The sequence below is a fragment of the Rattus norvegicus genome, chromosome 1 (assembly GCF_036323735.1).
Source record: "Rattus norvegicus strain BN/NHsdMcwi chromosome 1, GRCr8, whole genome shotgun sequence".
Taxonomy (NCBI): Eukaryota; Metazoa; Chordata; class Mammalia; order Rodentia; family Muridae; genus Rattus; species Rattus norvegicus.
In genome coordinates, this window is record NC_086019.1 from 83216820 (window position 1) to 83243493 (window position 26674).

At 44.8% G+C, this 26674-nt stretch overlaps 2 protein-coding genes and 1 long non-coding RNA gene across 10 annotated transcripts in view; 2 read left to right on the forward strand and 1 right to left on the reverse strand.

Moving 5' to 3' along the window:
• Nucleotides 1-2651: 2651 nt before the first annotated feature.
• On the forward strand, nucleotides 2652-10600 carry LOC134485101 (uncharacterized). Its single transcript, XR_010062970.1, has 2 exons — nucleotides 2652-2884; nucleotides 8606-10600. It is a non-coding gene; the product is annotated as an uncharacterized LOC134485101 (long non-coding RNA).
• Nucleotides 5314-26297, reverse strand: Zswim9 (zinc finger SWIM-type containing 9). Of its 7 annotated transcripts, none has more exons than XM_006228322.3 (4): nucleotides 26162-26297; nucleotides 24677-24960; nucleotides 17213-17525; nucleotides 5314-8001 (listed from the first exon to the last, which is right to left on the reverse strand). In XM_006228322.3, the coding sequence occupies exons 1-4, from the start codon at nucleotides 26246-26248 to the stop codon at nucleotides 6025-6027; spliced, it is 2661 nt and encodes an 886-aa protein (XP_006228384.1). In that variant the 5' UTR covers nucleotides 26249-26297; the 3' UTR covers nucleotides 5314-6024. The 7 variants fall into 7 exon arrangements, with proteins under 7 accessions (XP_006228384.1, XP_006228385.1, XP_006228386.1 ...); XM_006228323.4 differs by having other exon boundaries at nucleotides 26140-26270; XM_006228324.4 differs by lacking the exon at nucleotides 26162-26297 and adding an exon at nucleotides 25985-26129.
• Lig1 (DNA ligase 1) overlaps nucleotides 26224-26674 on the forward strand; it is a 38665-nt gene continuing 38214 nt past the window's right edge. Inside the window, exon 1 of one of the 2 annotated variants that reach the window (XM_039091950.2) lies at nucleotides 26224-26529. The gene's annotated coding sequence lies outside the window, so the exon portion shown is untranslated. The remainder of the gene's footprint in view (nucleotides 26530-26674) is intronic. The other variant, NM_001024268.3, reaches the window with a different exon arrangement.

The window sequence follows — 26674 nt, forward strand, 5'->3', positions numbered from 1 at the left end:
AATGTGTACAAGAGGACTGGAAGGTTATTACCTGGACTGCATCTAAGGTACAGAGAATCCTTGCTTTGCAAACAGTGTGTGTGTGTGTGTGTGTGTGTGTGTGTGTGTGTGTGTGTGTGTATGTGTGTGTGTTGGGGGGTATAATGCAAGTGTAAATGTCATATAAGGGGGTCATATGCCTGATGACCTGGTCATTTGGGGCTTTTTCTTTCATCTCCCTAACCCACTCTTATTCTTGGAAGTAGTTCCCACTTTCAGTTCTTTCTTTTGAGACAGGGTCTCAGCATGTAACTCTGACTGACCCTGAACTCACAATGTGCACCAGGCCAGCCTTGAACCCACAGCAACCTACCTGTTCCTGACTCCTAAGTGAGCGCTGGGATTAAAGGTATGAATCACTTTGTTTTTCCTTTCTTAATGAACTGACTTTTTGCCTGGTGGTCTGGAAATTTTTGGTCTTTTTCTGAAGTCCCCATCCCATCCCTTTTCTGCCATGCAGATGCTTGCAGACTTTAGTTGCTGAACATGCCAGCTTTCTTGAACCCTGACCTAGAAAGGAAGGCTTTCTCTTTTATTCTAATTTATCATCCCAGCATCTCTATAGGTTACAGGTTGCCTGCCCTGTCTTGTGTTTTTTTATCCCCTCAAATACTAATGAAATTAATAGTCTCAAGTGCTTTTATTTATGAGAACCCCAAAAAGAACCTGTTTATTCAGTAGTACTCATGCTCATCTTCCTGCACTGGGTTCCTGTTTCCCTCATTAATTAATTAATTAATTCATTCATTCATTCATTCATTCATTCAGATTGCCCCCCAAGTCACACCCACAGGGGCAAGAGTACCCTATTTCTGTACCACACAAAGACCTGAATTTCTTCCTCTAGTCACATTCTGCCCTGCTAACTGTGGTATTCTTTATGGTTATCAGTGCCTGAGCTATTAGGGACCCTATAAATAACTGTGCAGAATAATAGACTAGAGCAACACATAACTGATAACTGACTGGAATTTCCCCAAGGGCACTTCCACTTCCCCTAAAGCCCTGCCCTATCTTCTCACATCCTGGTTTCTCAGGGACCTCCCTACATTTCTTTATTAAAAAAATACATTATTTATTTCATGTGTATGGATGTTTTGCCTGCATGTGTGTAAGTGTACTGTAGGGGCCAGAGGAGGACATTGGATCCTCTGGGACATAACTTACAGATGGTTGTGAATTGTCATGTGGATGCTAGGAGTCCCACCTGATCCTTTGCAAAAGCAGTCAGTGCTCTTAACCACTGAGCGGTATCTTCAGAACCCCTCCAATCTTCTTATTACAAATACATTCACATTTCCACTCTTTTGAAACATCCCAGCTTTTCTAATATTAGCCCAATCCCTTTTGTTTCCAGTCAATCTTCCCATCACACTGCATTCCTTCATGTTCATCCCAGTTTGCTTTGGTCATTGAGTCCCCCCACTGACATTCCTAATCCCCCTTATTTTATCTCACCCCCTTCTGCACCAGGATCACTATGGCAACAGCAACCTTTGGATTTTTCCATTACAATGAGATCCCCATCACAATGAGATGTGCCTGTTGCCATGGACTCGCTCCTCTACCCCAAGCCAGGATCTGGGCCCAGGAATTCTCTTGACCCGAGTAAGAGCCATGGGGGATCCCCTATTGTTTGGGTAGTAAAAGACCCACTCTACTTTCCCTTCGACTAGGTGCCTAAAAGCTCCTACTTTCCACCAGTTAAGAATGGACATGGGCTTGAATTCTTAGCAACAAGGTTTGGGCACTCGGCACGAGCGCTAGCTTACCACAAAGAGCATGCGCTCAAGCAGCAGAGCGGCGCTCAGCCTCATGGAAGTTGTAGTTTTCTAAGTTCTACAGCTGGTGACCAATGGGTGAATTGGATGGGGACAGGTTTCTCAAACTGGGGTCTTAAGGGTAGGCAGAATTGTCGCCACAGCCACAGAAACAACAGACTGAGTCCTGGCTAGTTGGCCAGTTCTTTTTCATCTTACTTTTTCATCTTACCGCTTTGCACCAGGAATCCGGGATAGGATGGAGAATTAATTAGATTTTTATTTATTTATTTATTTTTTTTTGGTGAGTGTAGAGTATTGCTCATAGACTGATAACAACTACAAATATGGGTCAGTGACCGAAATCAGTATGTTAATGGATGAATAATATGCTTTGAATAAAGAAATTCAGGAAATGTTAGAATCTTTGTACATATACTCATTTATCCCCACAGAGTCCTATGAAGTAAGTGCTATCATTATTGCCAAACTGTAACATAAAAGGGGCTAGAAAGATGGCTCACCAGGTTGCTGCCAACACTGACAACCAGGATCGAATCCCAGGGACACACATGGAAGCAAGGTCCTACTCTGTCCTCTACTCAAAACTAACTAATAAACAAAAAATGTAACATCTAAAGAGTTTAACCAACTGAAAGCTACATGGCTGGTGCCATGGATGTAGGCACAGGCAATAGGTTTTTGTACTTAAAGAAATTAGCTGCAGTGCTAAACTGGAAAATGAGTGATAGACTTCCAGATGACGGTGTGTGTCAAAGGAATGAGGCAGAGAAAGTGGGAGAACAAGATGAGGTGATTGTGGAGAAAGTACTCAGGGATGGTCTTCGGGAGGAGATGAGCTTTGTAGTGGCCTAAAGGGACTGATTTTACTCATGACTTGAGCACTTGGAGTGTACTCCGGGGGGTCACAGTCATAGGTTGCTTTTTGTTGTGTAATAAACACCATGACCAAAAGCAACCTGGGGAAGAAAAACAAAGAGTTATTTGCTTTACTGGTAACAGTTCTTCATCCAGGTCAGGCAGCACAGGAACCTGAAGCAGGAACTGAAGCAGAGAACATGGAGGTATGCTACTTACTGGCTTGCTCAGTTACCTTTCTTAAATAGCCCAGGCCAACTTGTCTAAAGATGGCACTATGTACAGTGGGTTGGGTCCCTCGACATCATTTAGCAACTAAGAAAAATGATTCTCAGACATGTCCACAGGGCAACCTCGGAGGCTACCTTAATTTGCTTTCTGTCACTGCAACAAAACAGCATGACCAAAAGCAACTTGGGAAGGAAAGATTTATTTGACTTACATATCCCAGCTTATGTAAAGTCCACTGAGGGAAGCCAAGCCAAGAACTCAAGGCAGGAAGCTAGAGGCAGGAATTGAAGCAGAAGTCATGGATGACTGCTGCATCCTGGTGTGCTCTCCATGACTTGTTCAGCTTGTTCTTTTCAGGACCATTGCTGAGGGGTGGCACCACCTACAGAGATTGGGACCTCCTGAATCAGGGAGCAATCAAGAAAATGTCCCTACACACAGTCTAATAGCATTTTCTCAATTGAGGTTCCACTTTATATTTGACTCTAGTTTGTGTCAAACTGACAAGACAAAACAAAACTCTAACCTAACCAGGACAGAGGTATTTTTTTTTAAAAGCTGATAATCCCTTTCCCCAGGTAAGTTAGATTTGTCAAGTTGACAAAAACTATGAGAGCAATTAATTTTGAGTTTCTGTTTTGCCTTCCCTGAAGCAAAATCTTTTCATATATACTGTCCTGTACCAAAAACACACACCACCCTGTTTCTTGTTTCTTTTGTCTTGGCAAACATTTCTTTCAAGGTGAAGTGCTTCATAAGAAGAACCATACCCATTTCACTAAATCTCTATGCTCTATTTGTTTCTAAATTTATTTTTTTGCCTTACCCACATGTGTGTGTGTGTGTGTGTGTGTGTGTGTGTGTGTGTGTGTGTGCATGTGTTTGTGTGTATGTGTGTATCCATGAAGGACAGAAGAGGGCATCAGATTTCCTGGAGTTAGAGTTATAAATGGTTGCAAGTCTACTCATGTCATACTGGGGGAATTGTACTTAGGTCTTCTGCAAGAGCAGCAAGTGGTTTTTAACCACTAAGCCCTCTCTCTAACACCTTGCATTCCCATTTCTTATGTGCTCCCATATCAATTTTGTTTTGTGGATTGTGGGAAGCAAGGGTATATAGACAGTCCTCTTGGGTGACCCAGGACACATCAGAAGTAGTTGCTTATTGATGCATATCCAGGGTGTGTTTCAGTTGTTAGCATAGCATCACTGTAGCCACAGACAGTTGACGTTCAGTAAGTCCAGTCAAACTTGAGATTTATGGATGAGAATACAAAGGTCTTCTGGGATGTAAATATGAACATGTGATACTAGGACTTCAAACAGGTTTTGTTTTGTTTTGTTTTTGCCAAAAGAGGGCTGTGCGGGTGTGTATGCGTGTGTTCTATCACACAAAGAGCAAGACAAAAGAGGAGAAACCTGTCATTGGAATTCCAACATTCAGGTATAGAGCTTTTGACTCCTTGTCTAAGCCACTGAGTTGTCTTCTGCCTTAAAATTCATCTATTGCTTTTCTAAGTGTGCCTTGTAATCCACTAGAAACAAAAGCATCATCTTTCTAGAAGTTCCAACCTTCTCCAGACCTGTCAAATTCAATTCTGTGCTTCAACAAGTTCCCCTTTTCATGTCTACATGGAGGTTGGTTTGAACAAAATTGACCTCAAGCTGGATTTTGTAGGGTACTACTTAGGTCCCCTGTATTAGTTGTGCACACAGAACCTCAAAGTCAATCCATGCTTTATCATTAAGAACCTTTACTTCAAAGTACCACACTAGAACAAAGCCTAAGATCTGGATCCAGAACCCAGCAAGAATCTAGGCATTTTTGATTCTACCTTTTGTCTCTCTGTGTGTGAACATATACATGTGGAGGTTAGAGAACTACTTTTCGGAGTCTCTTGTTTCCTTCCACCATGGGTTCTGGGGTTTGAATTCATATCATCAGGTTTGCAAGGCAACCATTAAGAAATTTCAACTTGCTGAGCTGTCTGGCATATGTACTTCAGCTCCCAGTTCTCTGCTCCTCAGTGTAGGTTTCATCCCCACACTGCCCTGAGGTGGTCGGCAGTGAGCAGGCCTACGGTCATCTCATTTTGGAACATCTTAGGAGTAAGACAATCTTTCCTAAGAGTCCTGTTTCCACTTGAGAAGACTCCACTGGCCAGAATTTAGCCAAAAACCCATTTTCAAACTAATTGCTGAGACAATTTTAGCATGGTCAGATCTCTGGAAATTGCCATGGTTCTGAAGTGGTTCATAAGAAGGATGAGACATCAGCCGTCCTTGCAATGAATTAACTGTGTACCCTCCATTCATCTGGCCCCAGAAGAAATCCTTTGTCAATTTCACTTTCCCTCTGGTTGTTTCCCTTACACTCTCCCAGAAGCCAAAAACTCAGCCTGGAGAACAAAATAATGCTGTTTATTTCAATCTCAAAGCACAGCTGTTCACTTAGTTCCCTTTCCTCTGAGGCAGTACGTAGGTTGTTCCACCAGAGAGCCATCTCCTCTGCCCTACCCTGAGAAATGGCCAACTCCCCAGGTCATCCTATCATCTTTTGTCTTCCTATGCTTTGTCATCTCCTTTTAAAAACTATCCTTACCCCTTATCACCCTCTCTCCTTGCGTGCTTACTTCCCCAGCCATCTCTTGCCTCCTTCCTATATTTTCTCCTCTTCAGTTTTGCTCATCCTTCCTCGCTTTTGCCATTTCAACCTTATAGTCCCTAGGGCTCTCGGTCTTTACTCCTGTCAGTGATAAGGTCCCTATACCTTAGCTCCTTTCCATGGCCTCCACTGTGCCTCCCTCTGCCTCAGCTCTATCTCTTTCTTGTCTTGTCTTGTCTGACCCTGTCTCTCATGATCTCTTCTCATGTATTTCTTCTCCAGGGTAATGTCCTTTCAATGTGCCCTGGCCATTAGCACACCCATAGGTGTGGCTCCAGGATCTCAGAAATAATAGCCAGCATCCCCTAGGATGTAGAGAGGTCCTTAGATGTCTCAGGAGGTGATTAGAAGGGCTGGGGTGGCCCACTGGGCATGAGCCCTATTATCTTTGGGATCAAAGAATATGTTCTTCCCCTCCATGTGGAGGGCAGTAGGCAGGAGTACACAGGGTCAGGGTTCCTGAGATCTCCCCCAGCAATCTCTAAGTAGGTCCACGTGGAACAAGGCTGCCCCTGTGAGGAGGCGTGCTGCAAAAAGGTGTCTGCAGGGCAGGTGTCTGGCAGCATAGATGGAGCAGCTACAGTGTGTCAGGGCCCCATCCAGGAAGAAGTCTGAGATGCCGTCCTTAAGGGCAAAGCCAGCTCCAGTCCAGTGGAAACCTCGGGTCCCGTGCTGCCTGGCGAAGGCCAGCTCCTCTGCCACTAGATCAGCCAACTCTGGCCCACACGCTGCTCGGAACTTGGCTAGTGGCTCACAGTCCACTCCCTCATCCCTACAGGGACGGCAGAGCCTCTTTGGTTCCCTGGGGCCTTCTTCATCTCTTCCCTGAACTGCATCTTCCGCAGCCAGGGACTTAACCCTGTTCACTGCCCATTCTGGACTGCCCTTCAGCACAGTCTGCACAGGGGTAGTGCATGGTACACCATTCCCTATTCCTGGAAGCCTCCCCCCAGGATCCCCAAACTCAATCTGCTGTCCTCCATTCTTGAAACCTACAGGTTGGGGTCCTCCGCCATTTCCATTCACTATGCCTGTAGCTCTCGCATCCTCTAAATGAACAACAACAATGTCCTCCAGGCCCCGTCTCCTTTTGACTAGAAACCTTCCACTTCTCTCCTCTGCAATATCTGGCCCTTTCTGCCCATCAGCTCCCAAGTATGGTCCCCTCTGATCTCCATTCTCAGGGACTAACTCTAAGGGCTTCTCCACATAGACCTCTCTCCACTTTCTAACATCGATCCCTTTCTCTATTTCAAAACGAGGCTCTTTCCAGTCTTGCGGTTTCAGTGCACGTGCCCTCTCACCCTGTAATTGTACCTCCCTCCGGGGCCTTTCTTCAAGACTCTTGGCCTTCTCAGACTCAACCTGGTTGCCTCTCTGATCTGTGGGCCCCAGTACCTTAACCCTTCTATTCTCTGTCTGGGTTCCCTTCCAGTCCCTGACTTCTGGCTCTCTCAGATGCTCTTTTTCCAGCTGGGCTCCTGTCCCTTCAGGCCCTCTCACCTTCTGATTCTCTAACCAGACTCCTTGACTATCTCTCAAGTGCAATCCCCTCCCTTTCTCACTCTCTCGATCAGGCCTTCCCCAGTTGCTGGCCTCTGTGCCCCTCACCTTCTCTTTCTCCATCTGTGCCCTATTCCTGGGTTCACTTTCCAACAACACTCTGTCACCATTAACACCTTCTGAAGCTGCCTCTCCAGTTGCATCAGCCCATTGCATGGCCACTAGGTCACGAAGGCACTGAGCTACACTATGGGAGGGGTTGAGGCGTCGCAAGAGTCGCCTGCGATGGCCTCGAACTAGAGCACAGGCATCAAGGTCTCGGGTTGCTTCGTAGGCACGGAAACGTACCCACATGTCATGGCGGGGTGCCCAGTTGTGCTCAAAATATCTGATGAAGGCAGTTGGTGCCTGGGAACGCAACTCAGCCAGTGCCTCACTGTAAGCTGTATAGGATTTTGAATCTGCTAGGCGGCAGAGGAGTGGCCACAGGTCCGGATCCTCCTGGCTGGCACCACCTAACTCCTGTGCCTTACTGAAGAGCGTCTCCAGACCCTGAGCACGACAGATCTGAACACGAGCACATGGCAACAGTTGCCGAACTGCACGCAGTTGTCCAGCCACCTCTGGTCCAGCTGTGAGGCAGCGCACTCGCCCTTTGACGTCAGGAGCACTTTGCAGCAGGGAGACCAGCATGAATCGCAGCAGGCTAGGGGTGCCAGGACGCGCCACGCAACAGGCAGCCTGGCGTGCACGTCCAGCGCTGTCCACACACAGCACTGCCATCAGGTCCAGCGCGCCCTGCAACCCAGGCAGCCGGTCCACCAATAGGATGCGCGGGAAGCGTCGCAGCAGTGCCCTGGTGCGCGATGTCAGAAGGAACACACTCTCTACCATTGCTTGGTCCTCCACGAACACCAGCTTCACCTGCGGACAGGGGCAGAAAGTCAAGAAAAGAGGTTAGGGTACACCGTGTGTGTGTGTGTGTGTGTGTGTGTGTGTGTGTGTGTGTGTGTGTGTGTGTGTGTGTGAAGCAAATCCATTCGTTCATGGATCTGCACAGATTCTTTTGATTGGCAAGAGACATATAAGAAAATCAAAATCAGGAGTTCTTGTAACTTCTTAGCTCTCCACAGTTTGTGACCAGGACATCCTGATCTGACCTGATAATACTGGACATTTGCATGTGTCCTATTTGCTGCTGCTGGAAGCCAGGTATTTGTTACTCTTTCCTGCACCCAGCAGCAGTATATGCAAGGGCCTTGGACCACAACAGACAGCAAGAACTGCAAGAGACAAGCAGCCATCTGGAGCTCCTCTGTGCCTGCTGGAGCAGGGACTGTGAATTTACTTAGATAAGCTTCCAATAGGGTCTCCACTGCTTTAGTTTGAGGGCCACTGGTAAGCAACAGATTGTGGAGGCAGATCAGATGGTCTGGATTTGAGCCTCCCTACCCGCCTTATGGCTTGATTTTACCTTTCTGCCTCAGTTTCCTCTTTAACCTCCATTCCTGCCGGTTTCCTCTTCTAGGAACTGACTGTTCATTCCTCCCAGTCCTGAGAGAGGGAACAGCAGTTAAGAACAAAGCTTTCTAGACAAGACTGCATCACCTGAGGTTTACACCTACTTCTTCCTGGCTAAGTGGCTTCTGGCAGCTTGTCTCATCTCCAGCTCATCTCTAAAATGGCAACAGCAAGTCCTGAGACTAGAGATATGAAATGTATGAATCAGTCTTGTACATTCCCCGATGTAAGCAACATCCTTATTATTAAGAAGTGGTATACACATACTCTCTTAAGAGTCCAGGTTCATAGTGACCATATTCATTATTTACTCAAAGACTCCCCCCTCCCCCAAGACAGTTTCCTGTCACCTACATTGGTCTCAAACTATGTAGCTAAGGATAACCTTGAACTTGTGGTCCTTTTTGTCTACCTTCTCAGTTGTGGGACTACAGGCATGTGCCACTCCACTTGGCTTATATGAGGTGCTGGGCATGGAACAAAGGGAGTCAACTGAGCAAGCACTCTACCAACTGAGCCAGATCTCTTTAAGTACTGGGCCAGTGGTTGGAGATCCTTGAGCCAGTTTATGTAAGAAATAACCAATAGTGGTGGAAACAGAGTTTGAATCCCATTTAATCAGAGACCTCTCCACAGCCATTCTGCCATAATCCAACCTCATCCTGCAAGACTTAAGAAAACAAAAACGAAACACCGAATAATGTCTAGCCTTCACAAAATCTACTAAATAGTCTGTGGACAAACTGAGCAGATGGCTCAATGGGCAGAGTGAGCACAAGGACCTGATTCAAATCCACAGCACCCACATAAAATACTGGCCACAGCTGTGTGATTGTAACTCCATCACTGGGAAGCAAAGACAGCCAGATCCTGAGAGTTTAGAGACAGACAGTCTAGCTGAAAATAGCAATTTTTAGTTCAGCATGAAGATCAAAGCAATAACAGTGACATTCTGCTCTGACTTCTTCATGGAACATGCATTATTTTGTTCAGGTACAGGCAAAATACACACACACGCACACACACACACACACACATTCAGGTGACTGAAATACATAGATATTTGCTAAATAATAGGTTTGGTAGGGTCCAAAGAGAAGAAAGGCTTTGCTTACCTAACCCTAAAATCATACACTTAGCACCCAAAAGGGTACTGAAATTCATTATGTTTTAAGAAAGCAAACAAGTTTTATCATCGAGTTAATTATAGTTCTATAATTTTCAGATATTACTTAATTTTATATTATTTTACATGTATGTTTTTTGACACTGCATACATATCTATATATCATGTGTATGGCAGAGGTCCTCGGAGGCCAGAAGAGGATGTTGGATCCCCTGGAATTGGAGTTACAGTTGTGAGCCTCTATGTGGATGGCGAATGAAACTGTATTCTCTGGAAGAGCAGCCAGTGCTTTTTTTTTTTTTCAATCTTTATTAATTTGAGTATTTCTTATTTACATTTTGATTGTTATTCCCTTTCCCGGTTTCCAGGCCAACATCCCCCTAGCCCCTCCCCACTCCCCTTCTATATGGGTGTTCCCCTCCCCATCCTCCCCCATTACCGCCCTCCCCCCAACAATCATGTTCACTGGGGTTCAGTCTTAGCAGGACCCAGGGCCAAAGCAACTCTATGTAAACATTTAATTGGGACTGGACTATAGGTTTGGAGGTGTAGTCATTGTCATCATAGCAGGACGCATAGCAGCGCCCAGATAGGCATGGTGCTGGAGGAGCTGAGAGTTCTACATCTTGTTCTGAAGGCAAACAGAAGAAGACTGCCTTCCAAGGAGCTAGGAGGAGGGTCTCAAAGCCCACTGCACAATGACACACTTCTTCCAACTAAGCCAATAGTGCCACTTCCTGTGTCAAGCATATTCAGACCACCACACAGGCTATGTGCATGCTATCACAGTCTCTGAGAGTTCATATGGACATCAGTTCTTGTGTTTGGAAGGCCTTGTTTTGTTGGTGTCCTCCATGTCTTATAATCTTTCCACCTTTCCTTCCACTGGGGTCCCTGAACTCTGAGGGGAGGGATTGATGGAGACCTTCCAACTAGGGCTGAGTGTTCCAAGGTATCTCACTTTCTGCATACTGTCTCAGTGGGTCCCTGCTTTTGTTTTCCTCCACTGCAGGAGGAAGCTTCTCTGACGCTGGTTGAGCAAGACGTTGATCTGTGAGTGCAGCAGGATGTCATTAGGAGTCATTTTATTGCTACATTCCTTTAGCAGAACAGTATTTGGGTTTCCTCTAATTTCCTGTCCTCTCTCGTCTCAGATTCTGATCCATCTGAGCCATGTCAGGCATGGGTTCTGTCTTGGTCAAAGTTCTATGCTTTGAAGAGACACCACGAACATGGCAACTCTTATAAAAGAAAGCATTTAATTGGGGGCTTACAGGTTCAGATGTTTAGTCTATTATCATCATGGCGGGAAGTATGGCAGACACAGCATTGGAGAAGAAGCCAAGAATTCTACATCTGGATCCAGAGGCAGGAGGAAGACAGAGTAAGACACTGAGACCCTAAAACTTGTGCCCAGTGACACATTTCCTCCAACAAGGCCAGACCTATTCCAACAGGCCACACTTCTGCATAGTACCCCTCTCTATGAATTTTGGGGGTCATTTTCATTCAAATCACCACAGTTTCTAGTTCATGGAGTAGGCCTTGTGTCCAGAGACTGGTTAGTTACTCTCAAGCTTTATATCACAGATGGACCAGCATTTTAAAGGTCTCTTTAAGAATGACAGAAAAAGGGGTTGGGGATTTAGCTCAGTGGTAGAGCACTTGCCTAGCAAGTGCAAGGCCCTGGGTTCGGTCCCCAGCTCCGGAAAAAAAAAAAAAAAAGAATGACAGAAAAACAAAACTGAGATGCTGTCAAAAGCATTTTATGTATATTAACCCTTAAGGACAATGCTGTGACATCTCATTTACGAGGAGGAAAATGGCTGAGATGATTGAGCCATGCTTTAGAAGTCACAGAGCTAGTAGCAGAGGTAGGCTGTACTCAAACCTGTCCAAACCAAACACAAAACAAGTTCCATTCCCTACCTGCTGTTTAAGTAACCAGGCAGTCTTTTTGAAAATGTGTAGCAGAGCCCTGAGTTTGAGGCAAGCCTGGTCTACAGAGTGGATTCCATGACAACCAGGGCCATACAGAGAAATGCTGGCTTGACGAATGAATGAATGAATGAATGAATGAAGAAAGAAAGAAAAAAAAGAAAGTTGCAGCATATCCCTGGAGTCAAGCTCAGTATCTCCCAGCAGCCAGTGCTTTTAACTTCTGATTCATCCCTCTGGTCTCCATCATTTACACTGTCATTTGAATTTACTTAAAAGATGTGCAACCCATATCTGCTGTATCCAATAGGGTAGTCACATGGAGCTGTTCAATTTAAGCTGTGTCACATTGTAATAAACTTAAGTGTGAGAATAACATGTTTTCTGTGTTCTGTGATTCCTAGTGAATCACTGAACCCCAGAGTGGCCAAAAAGGTCTCTAATGGCAACAGGGCAGTGACTTGCCCATGTCTTCAGGCTAGAAAAGGCTTAGGCCTTTAGGAGTGGTGGGGCAGAAGGAAAGGTAGTGTGGGTGACAATGGGTGTGCTGCCATCTGATGAAGGTAGAGCTCTTATGTAAACAAGTTTAGCTTTCTTCCAAATTGTTTTGGAGCAAGCATGATATACAGACCACTGCTCTAGGCATAGAAAAGTGTAAATAAGGTGCACTATGGGGTGTGTACGTGTAACAGGCAGAAAATCAAAGAGAAATACATCTCAAGTTGGTGACTCTGGGTGAGTGCTGAGGAATACTAGTCATGCACGAAGCAGCTTCTCTACAAGACATTCCTCCAAACTCTTTAATAACCACACAAAGCATGCACCACACCCCTCCCTTCATAGGGGAAAACAGACACAGCTTATCCAGGGATAACTGGTAGAATAAGGCTTTGAGTCCATGCAGCTTGGGCACAAAGCCAGACTCATAGGCTTTGGCTTTGTGCACAGTGGTGCATCTGCAGAGATGGAAATGTTTAAGGAGCATTGCTTCAGGTGTGTGCAGGTAGTGGGTAGAGACCAACCACAGAACTTTCCATTACCACTCACATCTCCCTATATGCAAGTATGTCCTTTCCCTTCCACATCAGAGTGATAGTACTCCCAACTTTGTCCTGAAGGAGCAAAAATGAGGGAGGGACAACAATAGCTAAATTAAAATATACAGGGTTTCTTACTTTCTAGATTCTTTTTCTTTCTGTCCCTGTTTCACTGTTGTGGGACACTGTCATCTAGGCATGACATGATAGATGCTCTCTTGAGATTTTAGCAGAGGTTCTCTGTTTCTTTGTCTCTCTGTCTGAGACCTGTACAAGATTGGGCCTATTTAAGTTACACTGTAATGGTGGGGAGTGGCTCATGAGGACCCAACCCTCCCCAAGGATGTGTAGGCTGTTACTAGTTGATAGGACAAAGACATTTTCTTTAGCAGTGTAGCTCCTTGTAAACTGCCCATGCTTCTGTAACCCTAAATAAAACCATCAGTTTACCAAGCTAGACTTGGGTGGAACTGCATGTTGGGTAAGTTGTTGATGCCCTATCTGCAGTGAATAGAAATTTGTTCATCTGAGGAAAAGTTCACACGTTCCCTGACACAGATACTTAATCCACAACCCTGATACCCTACAAAGTAGTGTCTGTTATTATCATCCCCATTTACAGATGAACAAACTGAGGTTCCAAGAACCTAAGTTACCTGTTCATAACGTGTTCATTGTCCTACAGCTAGTAAACAGCACAGTCACAATATATGGGAAGCTTCAAGAACATATCAATAGTAATAAATCAAGTTGCCAGCTTTGACTATATTCACCCTCACCCCCAAGATGGCTGACATGGTATAAACACTGGCAAAACTTAGGAAAGGTCTTGATGATGTGACCTCTGATTTTATCCTTTGCCAAATGTCCTGGTTATTTCTCTAGTCACTGTGACCAAATATTTGCTAAGAGACAACTGAAGTAAGGAGAGTTTATTTTGGCTTACAGTTTGAGTCAATAGTCTTTCATGGAAGGGGTGGAGGGTATGGAGGAGTGTGAAGTGGCTGGTAACCTGTGGCTACAGCTAGGAAGCAGAGCTCTGACAGGAAGTTGGGCCAAGCTGTAAAGATTCCAGACACTCCTTCAGTGATCTACTTCCTCTAGCAACTTGTGAAGGCTCTACAACATTCCAAAATTGTGTCACAAACTACAGACCACATGTTCAAGCACATGAGCCTGTAAGAAACATTTCACAAGCAAAACATGACAAGTGACTGGGGTTTTCTCCATCCTGGGCACTTAGTATTTTGTACTTTATATGCTCTGCAAGTGGGCAGCATCATGACTTGCTTTGGTCAATGAAATATAAAGAGATGGGCCAGGTGCTAAGCTTTCTGAAAGAAATCTCTGCTATGCTTTTTAGTCCCAGTAGTGTCCTGCGATGGTATATTGTATTACAGGCTCATGATCATGTGGTGCTCCTCAGAGCCTTATGGAAAGTCTTTAGTTCATTAGGTATGCATCTGAAAGACTATGACTCCCACTGGTCCTTGAAGCTTCTGTGTTTCTTGTCTTGCCAGGGCTTTGAGCAGCTTGCTCTGACATGTGTTTCCTACATGACATGCCATTATGCCAGAGGCCCAAAGCAACGCGGTTGCTGATTCTTGACCTGAATCTTTAGAATTGTGAAATAAACGAACTTATTTACTCTATAAAGTTTATGGCCTTGGGTATTTCAGTATGGTGATGTAAAGCTAATACAACCTTCCTCAGAAAACTGCTGCAATATGAAAGGAAAAATGAATGCTGTTTATCTAGTCTTGGGATGACAATAAAGAACTCCCTTTCAGATTCTAATATGCTTTATAATATAGAAATCTTTCAAAAGAAGTGAAAGAGCCTGGGTGAGACTACACAAGGGGATGAACTGAGCATCCCACTCTCTTTTCAACCTCTAAAGAGGGGGATGAGAGAAAGGATGACAGGTGCAACACTTACCTTGGGAACTGGAAAGCAGGTGTGGAAACTGATGGTTATCCCACCCACAAAAACTGTGAAACCTAAGTGGGCAGATTGATAACCCAATAGGAGAATCCCCATTAGGACCAGGCAATATAGGGTTTTCTCATAAGACCAGGTTAGGGCTGTTGGAAACCCTGTGATTCTCTTCTCCCTCTAGGCTGTCACTCTTCCAAGTGGCTGGAGGTTTATTCTGTAAACAGGGTAAATGGAAAGATTTGCTGCCCTTGGGGACAGTGGGCCCACCTGAGAATGAAGGAGGGAGATTCCAAGCTCCATGCAGGGGTCGGCATGCATCATGCTGACTGCCAGATCCAGTTTCTTCCCCACATGGCTGCTAGACTCTGGCAGCCTGGCTTTCACCCCCAATCAGGAAGTGAGAAGACTTTTCTCAGGGGACCTGATCAAGCCCCAGAGAAAGAAGGAAAGATGTTGATAGATAGCATTCTTCAGCATGCAATGTAAGACAAACTATTGTGTGCTAGGCATGGTAGCACACTACTGCGAGCATTCAGGAGGCAGAGACTAAATGACTAAGAGTTCAAGGTCATCCTTAGGTACACAGCCAGTTCCAGGCCAGCCTGGGCTACAGTGGGCCCTTATCTCAACCAGTCAACCAACCAAAAGGAAGATGCAAATGATGTGTAGAATAGACAACCCTATGAGTGGTGTGTGTGTGTGTGTGTGTGTGTGTGTGTGTGTGTGTGTGTGTACATTCGAGAGTAAACTCATCCATGGGTGTGCAAGCTGGGTCAGGTTATGGTTAACGGAATTTCAATCAGTCATAAAGAAGAACAATATTGGGTCATTTGTCATTTACAGGGACATGGATGGGCCTGGAGATCATATTAAGCAAGTCATACTGAAATAGAAAACTACTGCAGTTTTCTTTCATACATACAGCCAACAAGTATACATAATGAAAGTCAAGGAGGGTTATTAGGAAAGAGGATGTAGAAGATAGCAGGAGAAGGAGGGAGGAGGTTGGTGACTAAGGTTCAGGTACATAGTACACTTGAATGGAAATTTCATGAATGTATAGCTTTGTGCATTAGATATATAAAAACCATTTATTTTAAATACAGAAATGCAAACTTACCCTGTTCATGTACAGCTTTGTGTTACCTGATACAAAAGCCACACTAATGATGATGTCTGTTTAAATTTAATTACTTAAAAACTCCAGCTCTGGGCTGGGGAAATGGCATAGTTGGTAAAGAACCTGCCAGTCACTCAAGTATAGGGACCTAAGCTTAGATGCCTAGAACCCACTTAAAAAGCTAGTGGAAGGTGGTGGCAGAGACCGGTAGATCCCTCAAGCTCACTGGCCAGGTAGCCAGCCTAGTCAAACTAATGAACTTCAGGTTCAGTGAGAGTCTTTGTCTTAAAAATTAGGGAAGGTGGGGGTGGGACAGTGAGGTGCCTCAGAAGGTAAAGTGCTTACAACCAAGCCAATCGACCAGAGTTCAATCTTCAGGACCTATATGGCAGAGGGAAAGAATTGACATTTGCAATTTGTCTTCTGACCTCTGCATGCAAACTGTGGCATGGGTATACCTGCAGATCTATCCCCCACAAATAAATACATATAATATATTTAAAAATCATTGGAAAGTAATCAGGGTCAACCTCAGGTGCCTATGTGTGCCGCACCTCCCACAACTAAAGAACAATAATAAAAACAAACAAAAACCCCAAACCAATCAACCAGCTAAACAGCCAACCAACCACAAAACCTAGCTAGTCATTTCAAATGATCAAGAGTATATGAGGCAAATGGCCACTATATTGGATAGCAGAACTAGAATCCCTCATTAAGGGGTTGGGAACATTGCTCAGTGGGAGAACACCTGAATAGAGTCCCCCAATGAGGGTTGGGAGCATGGCTCCCTTGCCCAGCATGTAGAAGGCCTTGAGTTCTATTCCCTGGAGTGTAAAAATAAACAACAGATAGTTAATAGTACATTACAATCTCTGCATGTCCCCAGCTTCTGCTTTACAATACTTTGCACTCTATCACATTATATAACACAGTTTCCTATGTGGTGAGTTCAGGGGCATATCCTGGGAACATTCACTGAACAATGGACTTATGTACTTTCTGTTTGTATAATCCAAGTTGAAAAAAATTAGATTTCATTTTCCCTGGCTTGGGTCCTCTTTCTCCTAGTACTCAACTGACATACTATCTGGGCGTTTTTGTTTCTGCCACTAGAACTTCTGCAAGGCAGCCAACAGCCATTCGTACTTATTTAACTTTCAGTCCATTAAAACTCAGACTCTTATGGCACCGGTTACATTTCAAGCGCTAATCAGCCACGCATGTCTGGAGCTCCTATACAATGCAGTGTAGAATCAAAGAGTCTGTAAAGGATAGAAAGTTACTGTTGGACTCTAGTCCACACTAGAGGATGTTCTGTGGCTACATCTTGAGCACCCTAGTAGGTGCTTACTAAATAAATGAATGATAAATGTAGCAAAAGAATGAATGAATAAACCAAGAAGTCGATCAATGTGGTTCTCCCACCCAATGCTACCTCCTGTGAGACCCTACCTTGGCCTCTGGATCTGTGCGGAAGAGCCCCTCAAGCACTTGCAGGGCATCTAGGACCCCGTGGTCGGGGCCCTTGCAATGGGTCAGCAGGCGGTGCACGTCAGCAGGGGCCACAAACTGCTTGGAGATCTGGTTGGTGATGCGGACTGGCAGGCAGGAATTGGCTAGCAAGTGGCCTGGGCGGAAGTGGTAGGCAAACTCGCGTGGGCAGGCTGGGTGTGAGTGGGTCAGCTGGCACTCAGTCACCACAAGTCGATCTCGCAAAGGGCTCAGCTTGACAGTGATGAAGGCCGGGCAGCTGGGCTGGGGAGGCCTGCAGGGGAACCACCAGCGCCTATGTCACAATCCTTTGTGTAATTTCTTTTTCTGTTTTCTCTCTCCCTTCCCACTCCCTCTCTTCTCATTAAGTTTCAAGGATAGAGGAATGGAGAGGCTTAAGAATACACCAGCTGGATGAATTTGTACAAGTTTTTACGTTTCATCTCTATATGGTCAAAGGGAATTAATAACTTGTCTCATAGGATCCTTGTGAAGATGAAAAAGAATTGGTATGCTTAAAACCCTTAAGACCGAAACATCTAACATAGCAAATACTACACATTGGTAATGTCTTCACCCATACACCCAACTCTATCCCAAAACGACCACATACCTTGTTATATCATTGCCAGAAATATTTAGCAATAAAATACTTCAGGGGCTGAAAAACTGGCTTGGCGGGTAGACACTTGCCACCAGGCCTGATAACATGAGTTGCATCCCTGGAACCCACATGTTAGAAGGAGAGGACAAGACTAATGCAAACTGTTCTCTGACTGCTACACATACATGTGAGCACACACACACACATATGCAGACATGATGCAGTAAGTAAATAAATGTAATAGAATCATATAAACACTTCAGATTGTCTTGTATCTGCTTTTCACAATATCATCTCCACAGATGAGGTCTTAGTGATTTCTCCCTTCCCTTTGCCCTCAGAGACAACCACAACCTGTAATTATGTATCTTGCCTTGGTATATTTTCAAAACCACAAGCAATGGATAATATATTTCTGCTTCCAAACTTTGTATATCCATATACTCTACTCTGGCTAGAGGTAGATAGAAAGGTCACCTGAGTCCCGGAATTCCAAACTAGACTGGGCAACACAGATAGACTTAAGTCAAAAAAAGAAAAAAAAAAGTCCAAGAATAGAGACTGAGAATAATGCCCATCAGGATATGTAGTACCTGTCATGGATATGTCAAAGGCACTTTGGAGAACCAGGGTGGTACCTACCAATGGAGCCCTCTACCATATGACCCTCATCAATGTGACTGCCTATACATGGGCACTGAAAGACACTGATTGGCATGTACACAACAGGACTGTACACCAGCCAGAACCTGAAACCAAGCCACAGGTTGAGAAAACAGGCTTTGATATACTCTAAAGAAATGTGACAGCAAACAACACGAAGAACCAACTACCATTTCCAATGTACCTGAACAAAGCCAGAAACAGAAGAGCAATCCATTGTGGGATTCCTATCTACATTAAGTTCAATGGTAGACTAAGTTCCCCTTTACTACTAAACTAGATAGTAGTGGCCTTGGAGTGGTTAACAAGTGAGAACTTGTTTTTGTTTATGTTTTGAGGCAGGGTTTCTCTGGGTAGCCTTCGCTGTCCTGGAACTTTTATTCTAGACCAGGCTATGTTTTAGGTTTTTTACACGTGTATTTTATTTTGGGCAACATTATCATGTTTAACATGCATAGTGTGTATATTTCTCTTTATGTGTGTTACACTCTGGAAAAATACTCCTTTGTTTTATAGTGGTTGTACAGTAGGAAAATTGATGCGCCCTCGCATCCTATCCTAGTCATATGTGTCATTTACAGTTGTTCAACAGACTTTTCAGATATGATTAAATTAATTACCTTGAGATGGGACAATTCTGCATTATAGTGGTGGCAAGGGGGCTGGTATCATTACCAGGATTTTTATATGGGAGAGAAGTAAAAGATTCAGAGAAGGAAGCAAAGCACTTGTGTGGCTTGTGTAGGCTCTAGAAGCTAAAAGGGTAGAATATACTTGTTTCTGTACCTCCAGGAGGATCAGAAATTCAAGGTCATCCTCAAAGTTGTTCTGGTCTACATGAGACCCTGTCTCAAAAAAAAAAAAAAAAAAAAAAAAGGCTTAAGCCACCATCTTTGAGGTAGTTGGTTACAAAACAGGAGACAATGACAATGGGCACCCCTGTACTTCCTTTGAAGATTGTTAGACTCTTCCCCAGGCCTTTCTCTAGTTATTGCTGCATTCCATGACTCTGACATCTATTAAGTGATTTCCCTGTTGTTTACCTCAGCCCCTCTCTTAGATAACACTCTGTGTGAGTGAGTTTGGAGCACAGCCCATTTCATGAAATCAACTTCAGGATTATAATCATTATTGTAAAGAACCAATGAGAGATGAAAATACAAATCAGTATTTAGGTTTGATCCCAGTATCTTAAAAAAATGAGTATTTTCATAAATATTTAAATCGACATCTTGAAATAGGGTTTAGTGGTATTTCTCTATGGAGTGGTGTGATAACATCATTTCTTCTTCCCTGGAAAGGAAGTTTTACATATAGAATAGTGGTTAGCAAATATTTTCTGTTAAGGGTGAGAAAATAGATATATTGCAAACAGATATATGAAAATATTCACAAGTATATACAAATGCATGGTGTGGCTATGTTTCAATAAAACATTATAAAAATAAATTTCAGGTTGGATGGAGTCCAAAAGCTTCTTAGCTTGATGGCCCTTGTTTGAAACCTACAGAGTCTACTATGTAGTTAGGAAGTCATGGTTCATTCTTTAGTGATCTAGTAATGTCAGTAGTGGGTTCACCCACAAATGATCTTCTACTGTCTCCAAATCACTCCTGAGAAAGGTTATTGTCCTCAGGATAAAGAGCATGAAAAATTTCCATGAAATATCTCTTTTCTTCTACATGCACCCTCAAGAACCCCACAGATTAAAAAGAAAAATCTAAATAATTTGGACTTTCCCCTTATTTAAAAATAGTAAAAAATAAAGATAGAAAAGTAATCTATTTTGGTGTTTGAGACAGAATCATGCACTATAACCCAGGTTGGCCTTGAGTTTATAATCTCCCTGACTCAGTACTAGATCAGAAAATTCTTACATATATAAATTGTAACAAGTAAAAAATATGCAGGCCCACAGTGGCCATCAGGTGAAAGCAACATGTAGCCACCAAAAATGGCACATTCCCGAAATTCCATACAGTCTATTTTCTAAGGAGAGATAATAGTTATTTGTTGGAGTCTTATCTGGTCTCTTTGATACTAGTTGGTTTCTGCCCCTAGGTCAGACCTTAATTCAAGGGAAGCCACCATGTCTGTGAAGTCATCCATCTTGTCAGAAAACACATGTCCTCTGTGGGGTCCTGTCATTTTTAGCAGTTGCTTCCCTGCACATAGAGGTGGGTAATGCCAGCACCCTTAAATGCAAACTCCGTGTGGACAGGAATTATCCATTTTACCCATTACTTATAGCAGCACCTGACCCTCAAAGAGGCTCAATAATAATATATAGTAGTTCTCGATACCCACTGGTTCTATCTGCAAATCATCCCATCAGGAACCAAAATTATTTAGGAAAAACAAAAACAACCAACCAACCAACCAACCAAAAACCCAAACCATTTATACTGACTACATTATGTACACACTCTCTTTGTCATGTTCTCCAGCAGTACAACAGGGTTAAGCATTTGCAGGCAGTAGGTATTACAAGTCAGGTAGGTAGAGGTACTTAAAACACTTCAAAGGAAGATATTTATGGGCTATACGCAAATGCTGTATACTTTGAGTACCTGTAGACTCTGGTGTTCTGGAATCAATGCAAAGATAAGTGTATACTGAGTGAATCATTGGATCCCACCTAAACACCTGGCAACATGTTCAGCATCCCTTCTCATCTCATCAAAACCACCCATCAATCACCATGCCTTGCCTGTCATGTTTTTGAAACATCTCAGGACCATCCATGTTTTTTTCCATCTTTACAGCCACCACCATTCTTTCATCTGTCATGAAACATCTTTTGTCTTTCTTTTACACTCACTTGACTTATTCTTCCTTATTCACCAGCATCGCCTCCTTCAAGTAAGACAGTCCTTTCTGATGAATTCCAGGCTAGGGTAGATTCTAACACATACTAAGGTAAGAGTGTGAAGAATGCCTGCGTGTATCCTATGGTTCCCATTCCATTTCAAGACATACACTTGACATCCTTCTTGACTGGACCAATGGGCTGATCCCTTGAACTGTCAGGTACTGGAACACTTGACTCTTCTACTGACAACCCATGACTTAAATTTAGATGTGTGGGACAGGGTAGATCAAAAATTAGAAGCATGATCTTTGTAATCAAGACTGTGGGGTTCAAGTCTTGGCTTTCCTGCATCAGCTGGGCAACTCTGTATGTGGGTTGCTTAACTACCCATGCCTTGGTTTTCTCACCCGGAAACTGGGGCTGAAATACTGCTATTCTTCCAGGTTTGATGAACAGAGTTAAATGATGTACAGTGGTTAGAGGGATGAGCAAAGATTTAACAAACAGTAGTCAACATTCCCAAAACGTTCTTCTAAAAGGATGTGGTTTTCATCTGTTTGGTGTTTCCTTCATGTTTATTGTTAAATTAAAAAATAAAAATATTGTGTTAGAGTGGGTGTGGAACTTAGAAGGTAATTTGTGTGACTCATTTCTTTCCTTTCTACCCTTTGGATCCCTTAGGCGGTCAGGCTTGGTGACAAGCATGTTTACTCACAGACATTTCACTGGCCTGACAGAATTGTTCTTCATCTTGCAGATTTTAAAGACTTTGTGTTTTTGAAGGCTGGGGTATATTGGGAAGGGTTAAGGAATTCTGTCCTACAGAGAAAAATGTTAGGGGAAATGACACTGGTGTTGTAGAGTTGGAGGTGTATGGAGAGCAACTCGAGGCCACTGAATCTCTGGAAAGTGGGTTACTCAAATACTCCCCAGATACTCAGCTTCCTCCATGCCTCTCAACCCTGTCCTCTAGACCATGCCAGCATGGTTGAGACTTTCCTGACTCTGCCCTGACTCTGCTCACGGCCTTTGGGAACTCTGCAGTATCCAAGGATGAAGGCCCAGTCCTCGAACTCAGCCTTGCCAGGTCCTGGCTTTGACACATCCCCTGCTGCAGACTTTAAGCCATGGCCTGTCCCTGGACTGTGGCATCAGAGAGACTCTGCTTTGTGCAACTGGGTAGGGCAGGTGCAAGAGCTTAGAAATAATGAGTTCAAGTCACTGTCCCCAAATGAGTCACCAGCCCCACTACCACAGAGATTTCTACCAAGTAACCAATTTTTCTGTCCACTGGGTCATCAGACTCAAATTTACAGCACTGTTCTCCCTTCACAGACCCCCTGCCGAATGGCTCTTCCTGGCATTTGTAGAACACCTGGGATAGTAACTAGAGATAGTAAATACCATGTGTTAAAAAAAACCAAAACTGTACATGCACCAATATATAAAATAAAACTTTCCAAGGACCTGTCTACTGGTCATTTCTAGAACCACTCCTAAGATTCCAAGTACAAGATAGCTCAGTAGGTAAAGATGCTTGCTGTCAAGCCAAGCATAAGGGTCTGAGGTGGACCCCTGGTACCCACATGGAGGAAGGAGAGAGTGGACTCCCTCGAGTTGTTCTCCGACCTCCACACCTAGACTGTGGCATGCTTCTCTTTTTCCACAAAGTAAACACATGTAAAAAAAAAAGATTTTAAGTAGAGTTGACCACTTCCCTTTTCTCCACCTCCCATCCCCACTCTCAACTTGATTCTCACTACTACAGGTGGCTGTTTGAAATTTCTTCCTTTGTTTGTGTTATGCTTTCTCCTCCCTTCCTTCCATTCTTTTAGTCATTGTCTCTTCGATTAGATTCTGAGTGGTTCAAGGGCTAGGATAATCAACTCTGGTCTCAAAACACCGTGAATGCACACAAGAGGCACTCAATAAATGGTTGTTAAATGTTGAATTGGATCCTGCTAGCAAAGGCAGATTCTGGACTAGGCCTGTCTCTTCTGCAAGTGCTCACTCTCTAGACACGTGCTTGAAGTTGTTGCTCTGGTGTTAGACCTCTGAAGCTCCACTTCTACAATAAAGGACAAACCAGAGCATACTTCCACAACAAACGCTGAAACATTTTAGGTAAGAACAGTGGTGGAGTGCTTACTCCACGTGGGATGCCCTGCCAAATAATTAATAGGCATTAATTCATTTATTAAAAACCTATGACACAGACACTTCTGTGTTCCTCGTTTCCCAAATGAGCAAACTGAGGCCCAAGAAGGTGAAGTTGCCTCCTCCATGACCATAATCATAGGTAGACACCAGTCCTGAGTCTGTACCCCTACTTTGGTAACAACTATCACTTAATTGGCTGCCTTGGATGACAGACATGGATAAAATGCCTTCTTATGTATGCTCATATATCCTCACAGTGGTCCTCAGAAGCAAGTATACATGTGACAGCCCCATTTCAGGGATGTGAAAACTGAGGTTTGGAAGTGTGAAATCCATTGCCCAATGGTACCTTACTGCAGTAAGCGGTAGGACTGGAGTCTGGCAGCCCAAAGGCACAGCCTGTATTCTTAAATACTCTGCTCTTATCCATGGCTTCAAACTAATATTCTCAAACTCTTCTCAGACACACACAGAGACTACCAGAGAGGCAGGATAGAATGTTGGCAGCTCTGAGCATGATGCAGTAAACAGAAGTAGAATAAGGGGCACACAGGAACTCTTAAAGGCCCATCTCATCAGCTGACCATTTGCTATATAGAAGCATAGTTTTGTTTTGTCCTATATTCAGGGAAGACTTCCCTAGTCCCAAATGGCTTTCTTTGACTATTTACCAACCCTTTGGTGGCACTACCCATTTGTGGTCAGTTGGAAAGTTCCAGATGGGTAGATTTTAGTCTAAAATATCCCCAGCTCCCTGGACAGGATCTGGTTCTACATTGAATGGAGATATTTTCCTGTCTTGTGGCTTTCCTCACAGTTCAGTCTTCCAGACTGCTTTTTGTAGATGTGAAAAATCTGCCCTCCGACTTCTCTAACTGCCTCTGGTATTTTGGGGGAAACCAATTCTCTCCTTTCTTTTGGCCTCCCTCCTTCTCACTCATTACAATGGCCTCTACTAAATATATCAAGCCTGGGTTGTTTTGTAGTGAGAGTACTTATTTCCAGGCTCAGTCTCTCTCTGTCTGTCTCAGTAAGTGTCCTTCCTTGAATCTGTCCTGCCTGGCTTCTCTGTACTTGGCAGAGTCAGTGAGCTTCTCTCCCAGGTATTGAATCTGTGGGTAGGAAGCTCTGTCTGCTTCACCCTTGCTCCCCTCCCCCTGCAGGGTCACAGCTCAGGCTCACGCACCACGCTGTGGACTTGTTGGACATGCGTACATCCTTGCACACCAGCAGCACGTAGCTATACTTGAGCACGTGGATAAGCCTGTAGAGTGGGGGTGTGTTGGCCCAGGGGCTTCGTGCCACACGTGTGGAGCTCTTCACGGAGAAGACTACCAGCCGCTGCTGGCACCACTTGTCGAAGAATCGGCTGAACTCAGCCCAAGAGAAGAAGGTTCGATCCAACAATTCCTGTTCCTCCTTCTGCACTGCTGGGCTTGGTGAGGGCTCTGTCAGCTCCATCTTGGGACCCTGAGTGGAAGTGGGGAGAAGAGCTGGACATCAGACCCATCTCCACCTGGGTTACCCCAATTTCCTTATCACGGACTGTCTTATCAGCTATTGGTACCTCAGGTATATCCCATACAAATCAAAGCGGTTTTATTGTTTGCTTTCCAGATAGGAATCTCCATCCCATTTTTATGGTTCATCTGTATGGTTCAGTTGGCATTTAATTAATTTTAATTCCAGTTCCAGTTGCCTTTGATGTGACCTCTAGGTACAAATGCAATCAGTTCTTCTAAATACTCTACCTTCAGCACAGCTGCGGATATCTTAGCTTCTGGCTAAGATTTCTCCTTCCAGATATGTCTCCTATACCTGGTGATAACACCTAGTGGTCCTATCATCTGGAACTCCCTTTTCCCACAAGCCTACATTTGACTGTAACTCATATCTACTCTCTAGCTAGGCATGAATCTCTCATCCCAGGCATAATCCTCATACACCTTGGCTTTCTTCTCCCTAGGTGTGTCAGATATGCAGCTGTTGCTCCTCAGATATGACCGCCTTGAATTGCTACTTTGATCTGTGGCTTATGCTTCCTAGAGAAGCTCTTATCTTCAGATGTGACTCCAGTCATGGATCCTTCGCCTACAGGGGTGTGGCCCACTTGTGGCAAATTCAACTCAGAAGTTGTCACCAATAGTCATCTTTGGTCCATACTTCTCCTAAGACTTACTCTCCTATTGGGCTAAGTTGCAGCCCCCTCTTCCCAGCAGTAGCTTATCTATTATTTTCAATGTGTATCTTCGTACTGGACATGGCCCCTTGTCTTCAGATGGGCTTCTTCACTTCTAATGTTCTCCCTGCATCCCTCACGTCCGGCTAAGCCTCTTTTCCCTTGCACAGCCCCTTTTATCCAGTTCCCACTTTTAGAGACTCTCCCAACCCGTCTCCCCTCCGCTCCTCCCGGCCTGACCATCCCACACAACGGTGCTTCTCCACTCCCAAAGCTGTGCACCCTTCCGGCCCCCTCCCCCCTCAACTCACCTACCCAACCCAAAGCGGCGTCCACCTCCCACAATGCCCCGCGCCCAAACCCGGCCCGGCCCTTGCTCCCGGGATGCCCCGCGCGGTATCCCGCCTTTCTTCCCCCAGTGCCTGACAAGGTGGCTTTCCACCAGCCCTTCTCCTCTCCCCGACTGTCACCTTTACGACCTCGCAGCCTCACCGGCTCATCCACGGGGAGGATAGGCTCCGGGCCGCTTCCCAGCATGCTATGCGGGACAGCGCCCCTCCTCTCCTTACTCTGTCCCATTTCCAGACTGCCTCACGCTCTAGAGACTACAACTCCCAGCAGCCTCTGGGCGATAGTTGCGGCGCGCTTTACTCGCAAGCCCCGCCCTCGTCCGTCTCTCTCTCATCCCGCCAAGGTCTGCGCGCGAAATCTGTGTGGCGCGAATTTGGGGCTTTCGAGTTTGCGTCTCCGAGCGAGCTAGTGTGGTGTCCCGCAAAGTGATTTGGAGAGGCAAGTGGGGCCGTGGGCACGTGGCTGGGACTGAGGCTGGGGTCGGCGAGAGTGTCGAGCGCTTGTAGCTGGTGAGCTTCGCTGGTTCTGGGTGCCGGCAGCAGACTGGGCATGGGGACGTCGCGGCGACCGAGGGCGCAGGAGAGAGGGCAGCAAGGAGAGGCGTACTGGGAGAACCTCTGGCTGACTGGTTGACTAAGGCCGCAGCAGGCTGGA

Excerpts from the sequence above, each read along its gene's own strand:
- Zswim9 (XM_006228322.3), bottom strand. The coding sequence starts at position 26,248 with ATGGGACAGAGTAAGGAGAGGAGGGGCGCTGTCCCGCATAGCATGCTG. Across the intron at positions 17,526-24,676 it reads TCCAACAAGTCCACAGCGTG|GCCTCCCCAGCCCAGCTGCC; the intron begins GTGCGTGAGCCT and ends GTTCCCCTGCAG. Across the intron at positions 8,002-17,212 it reads GCACAGATCCAGAGGCCAAG|GTGAAGCTGGTGTTCGTGGA; the intron begins GTAGGGTCTCAC and ends CCCTGTCCGCAG.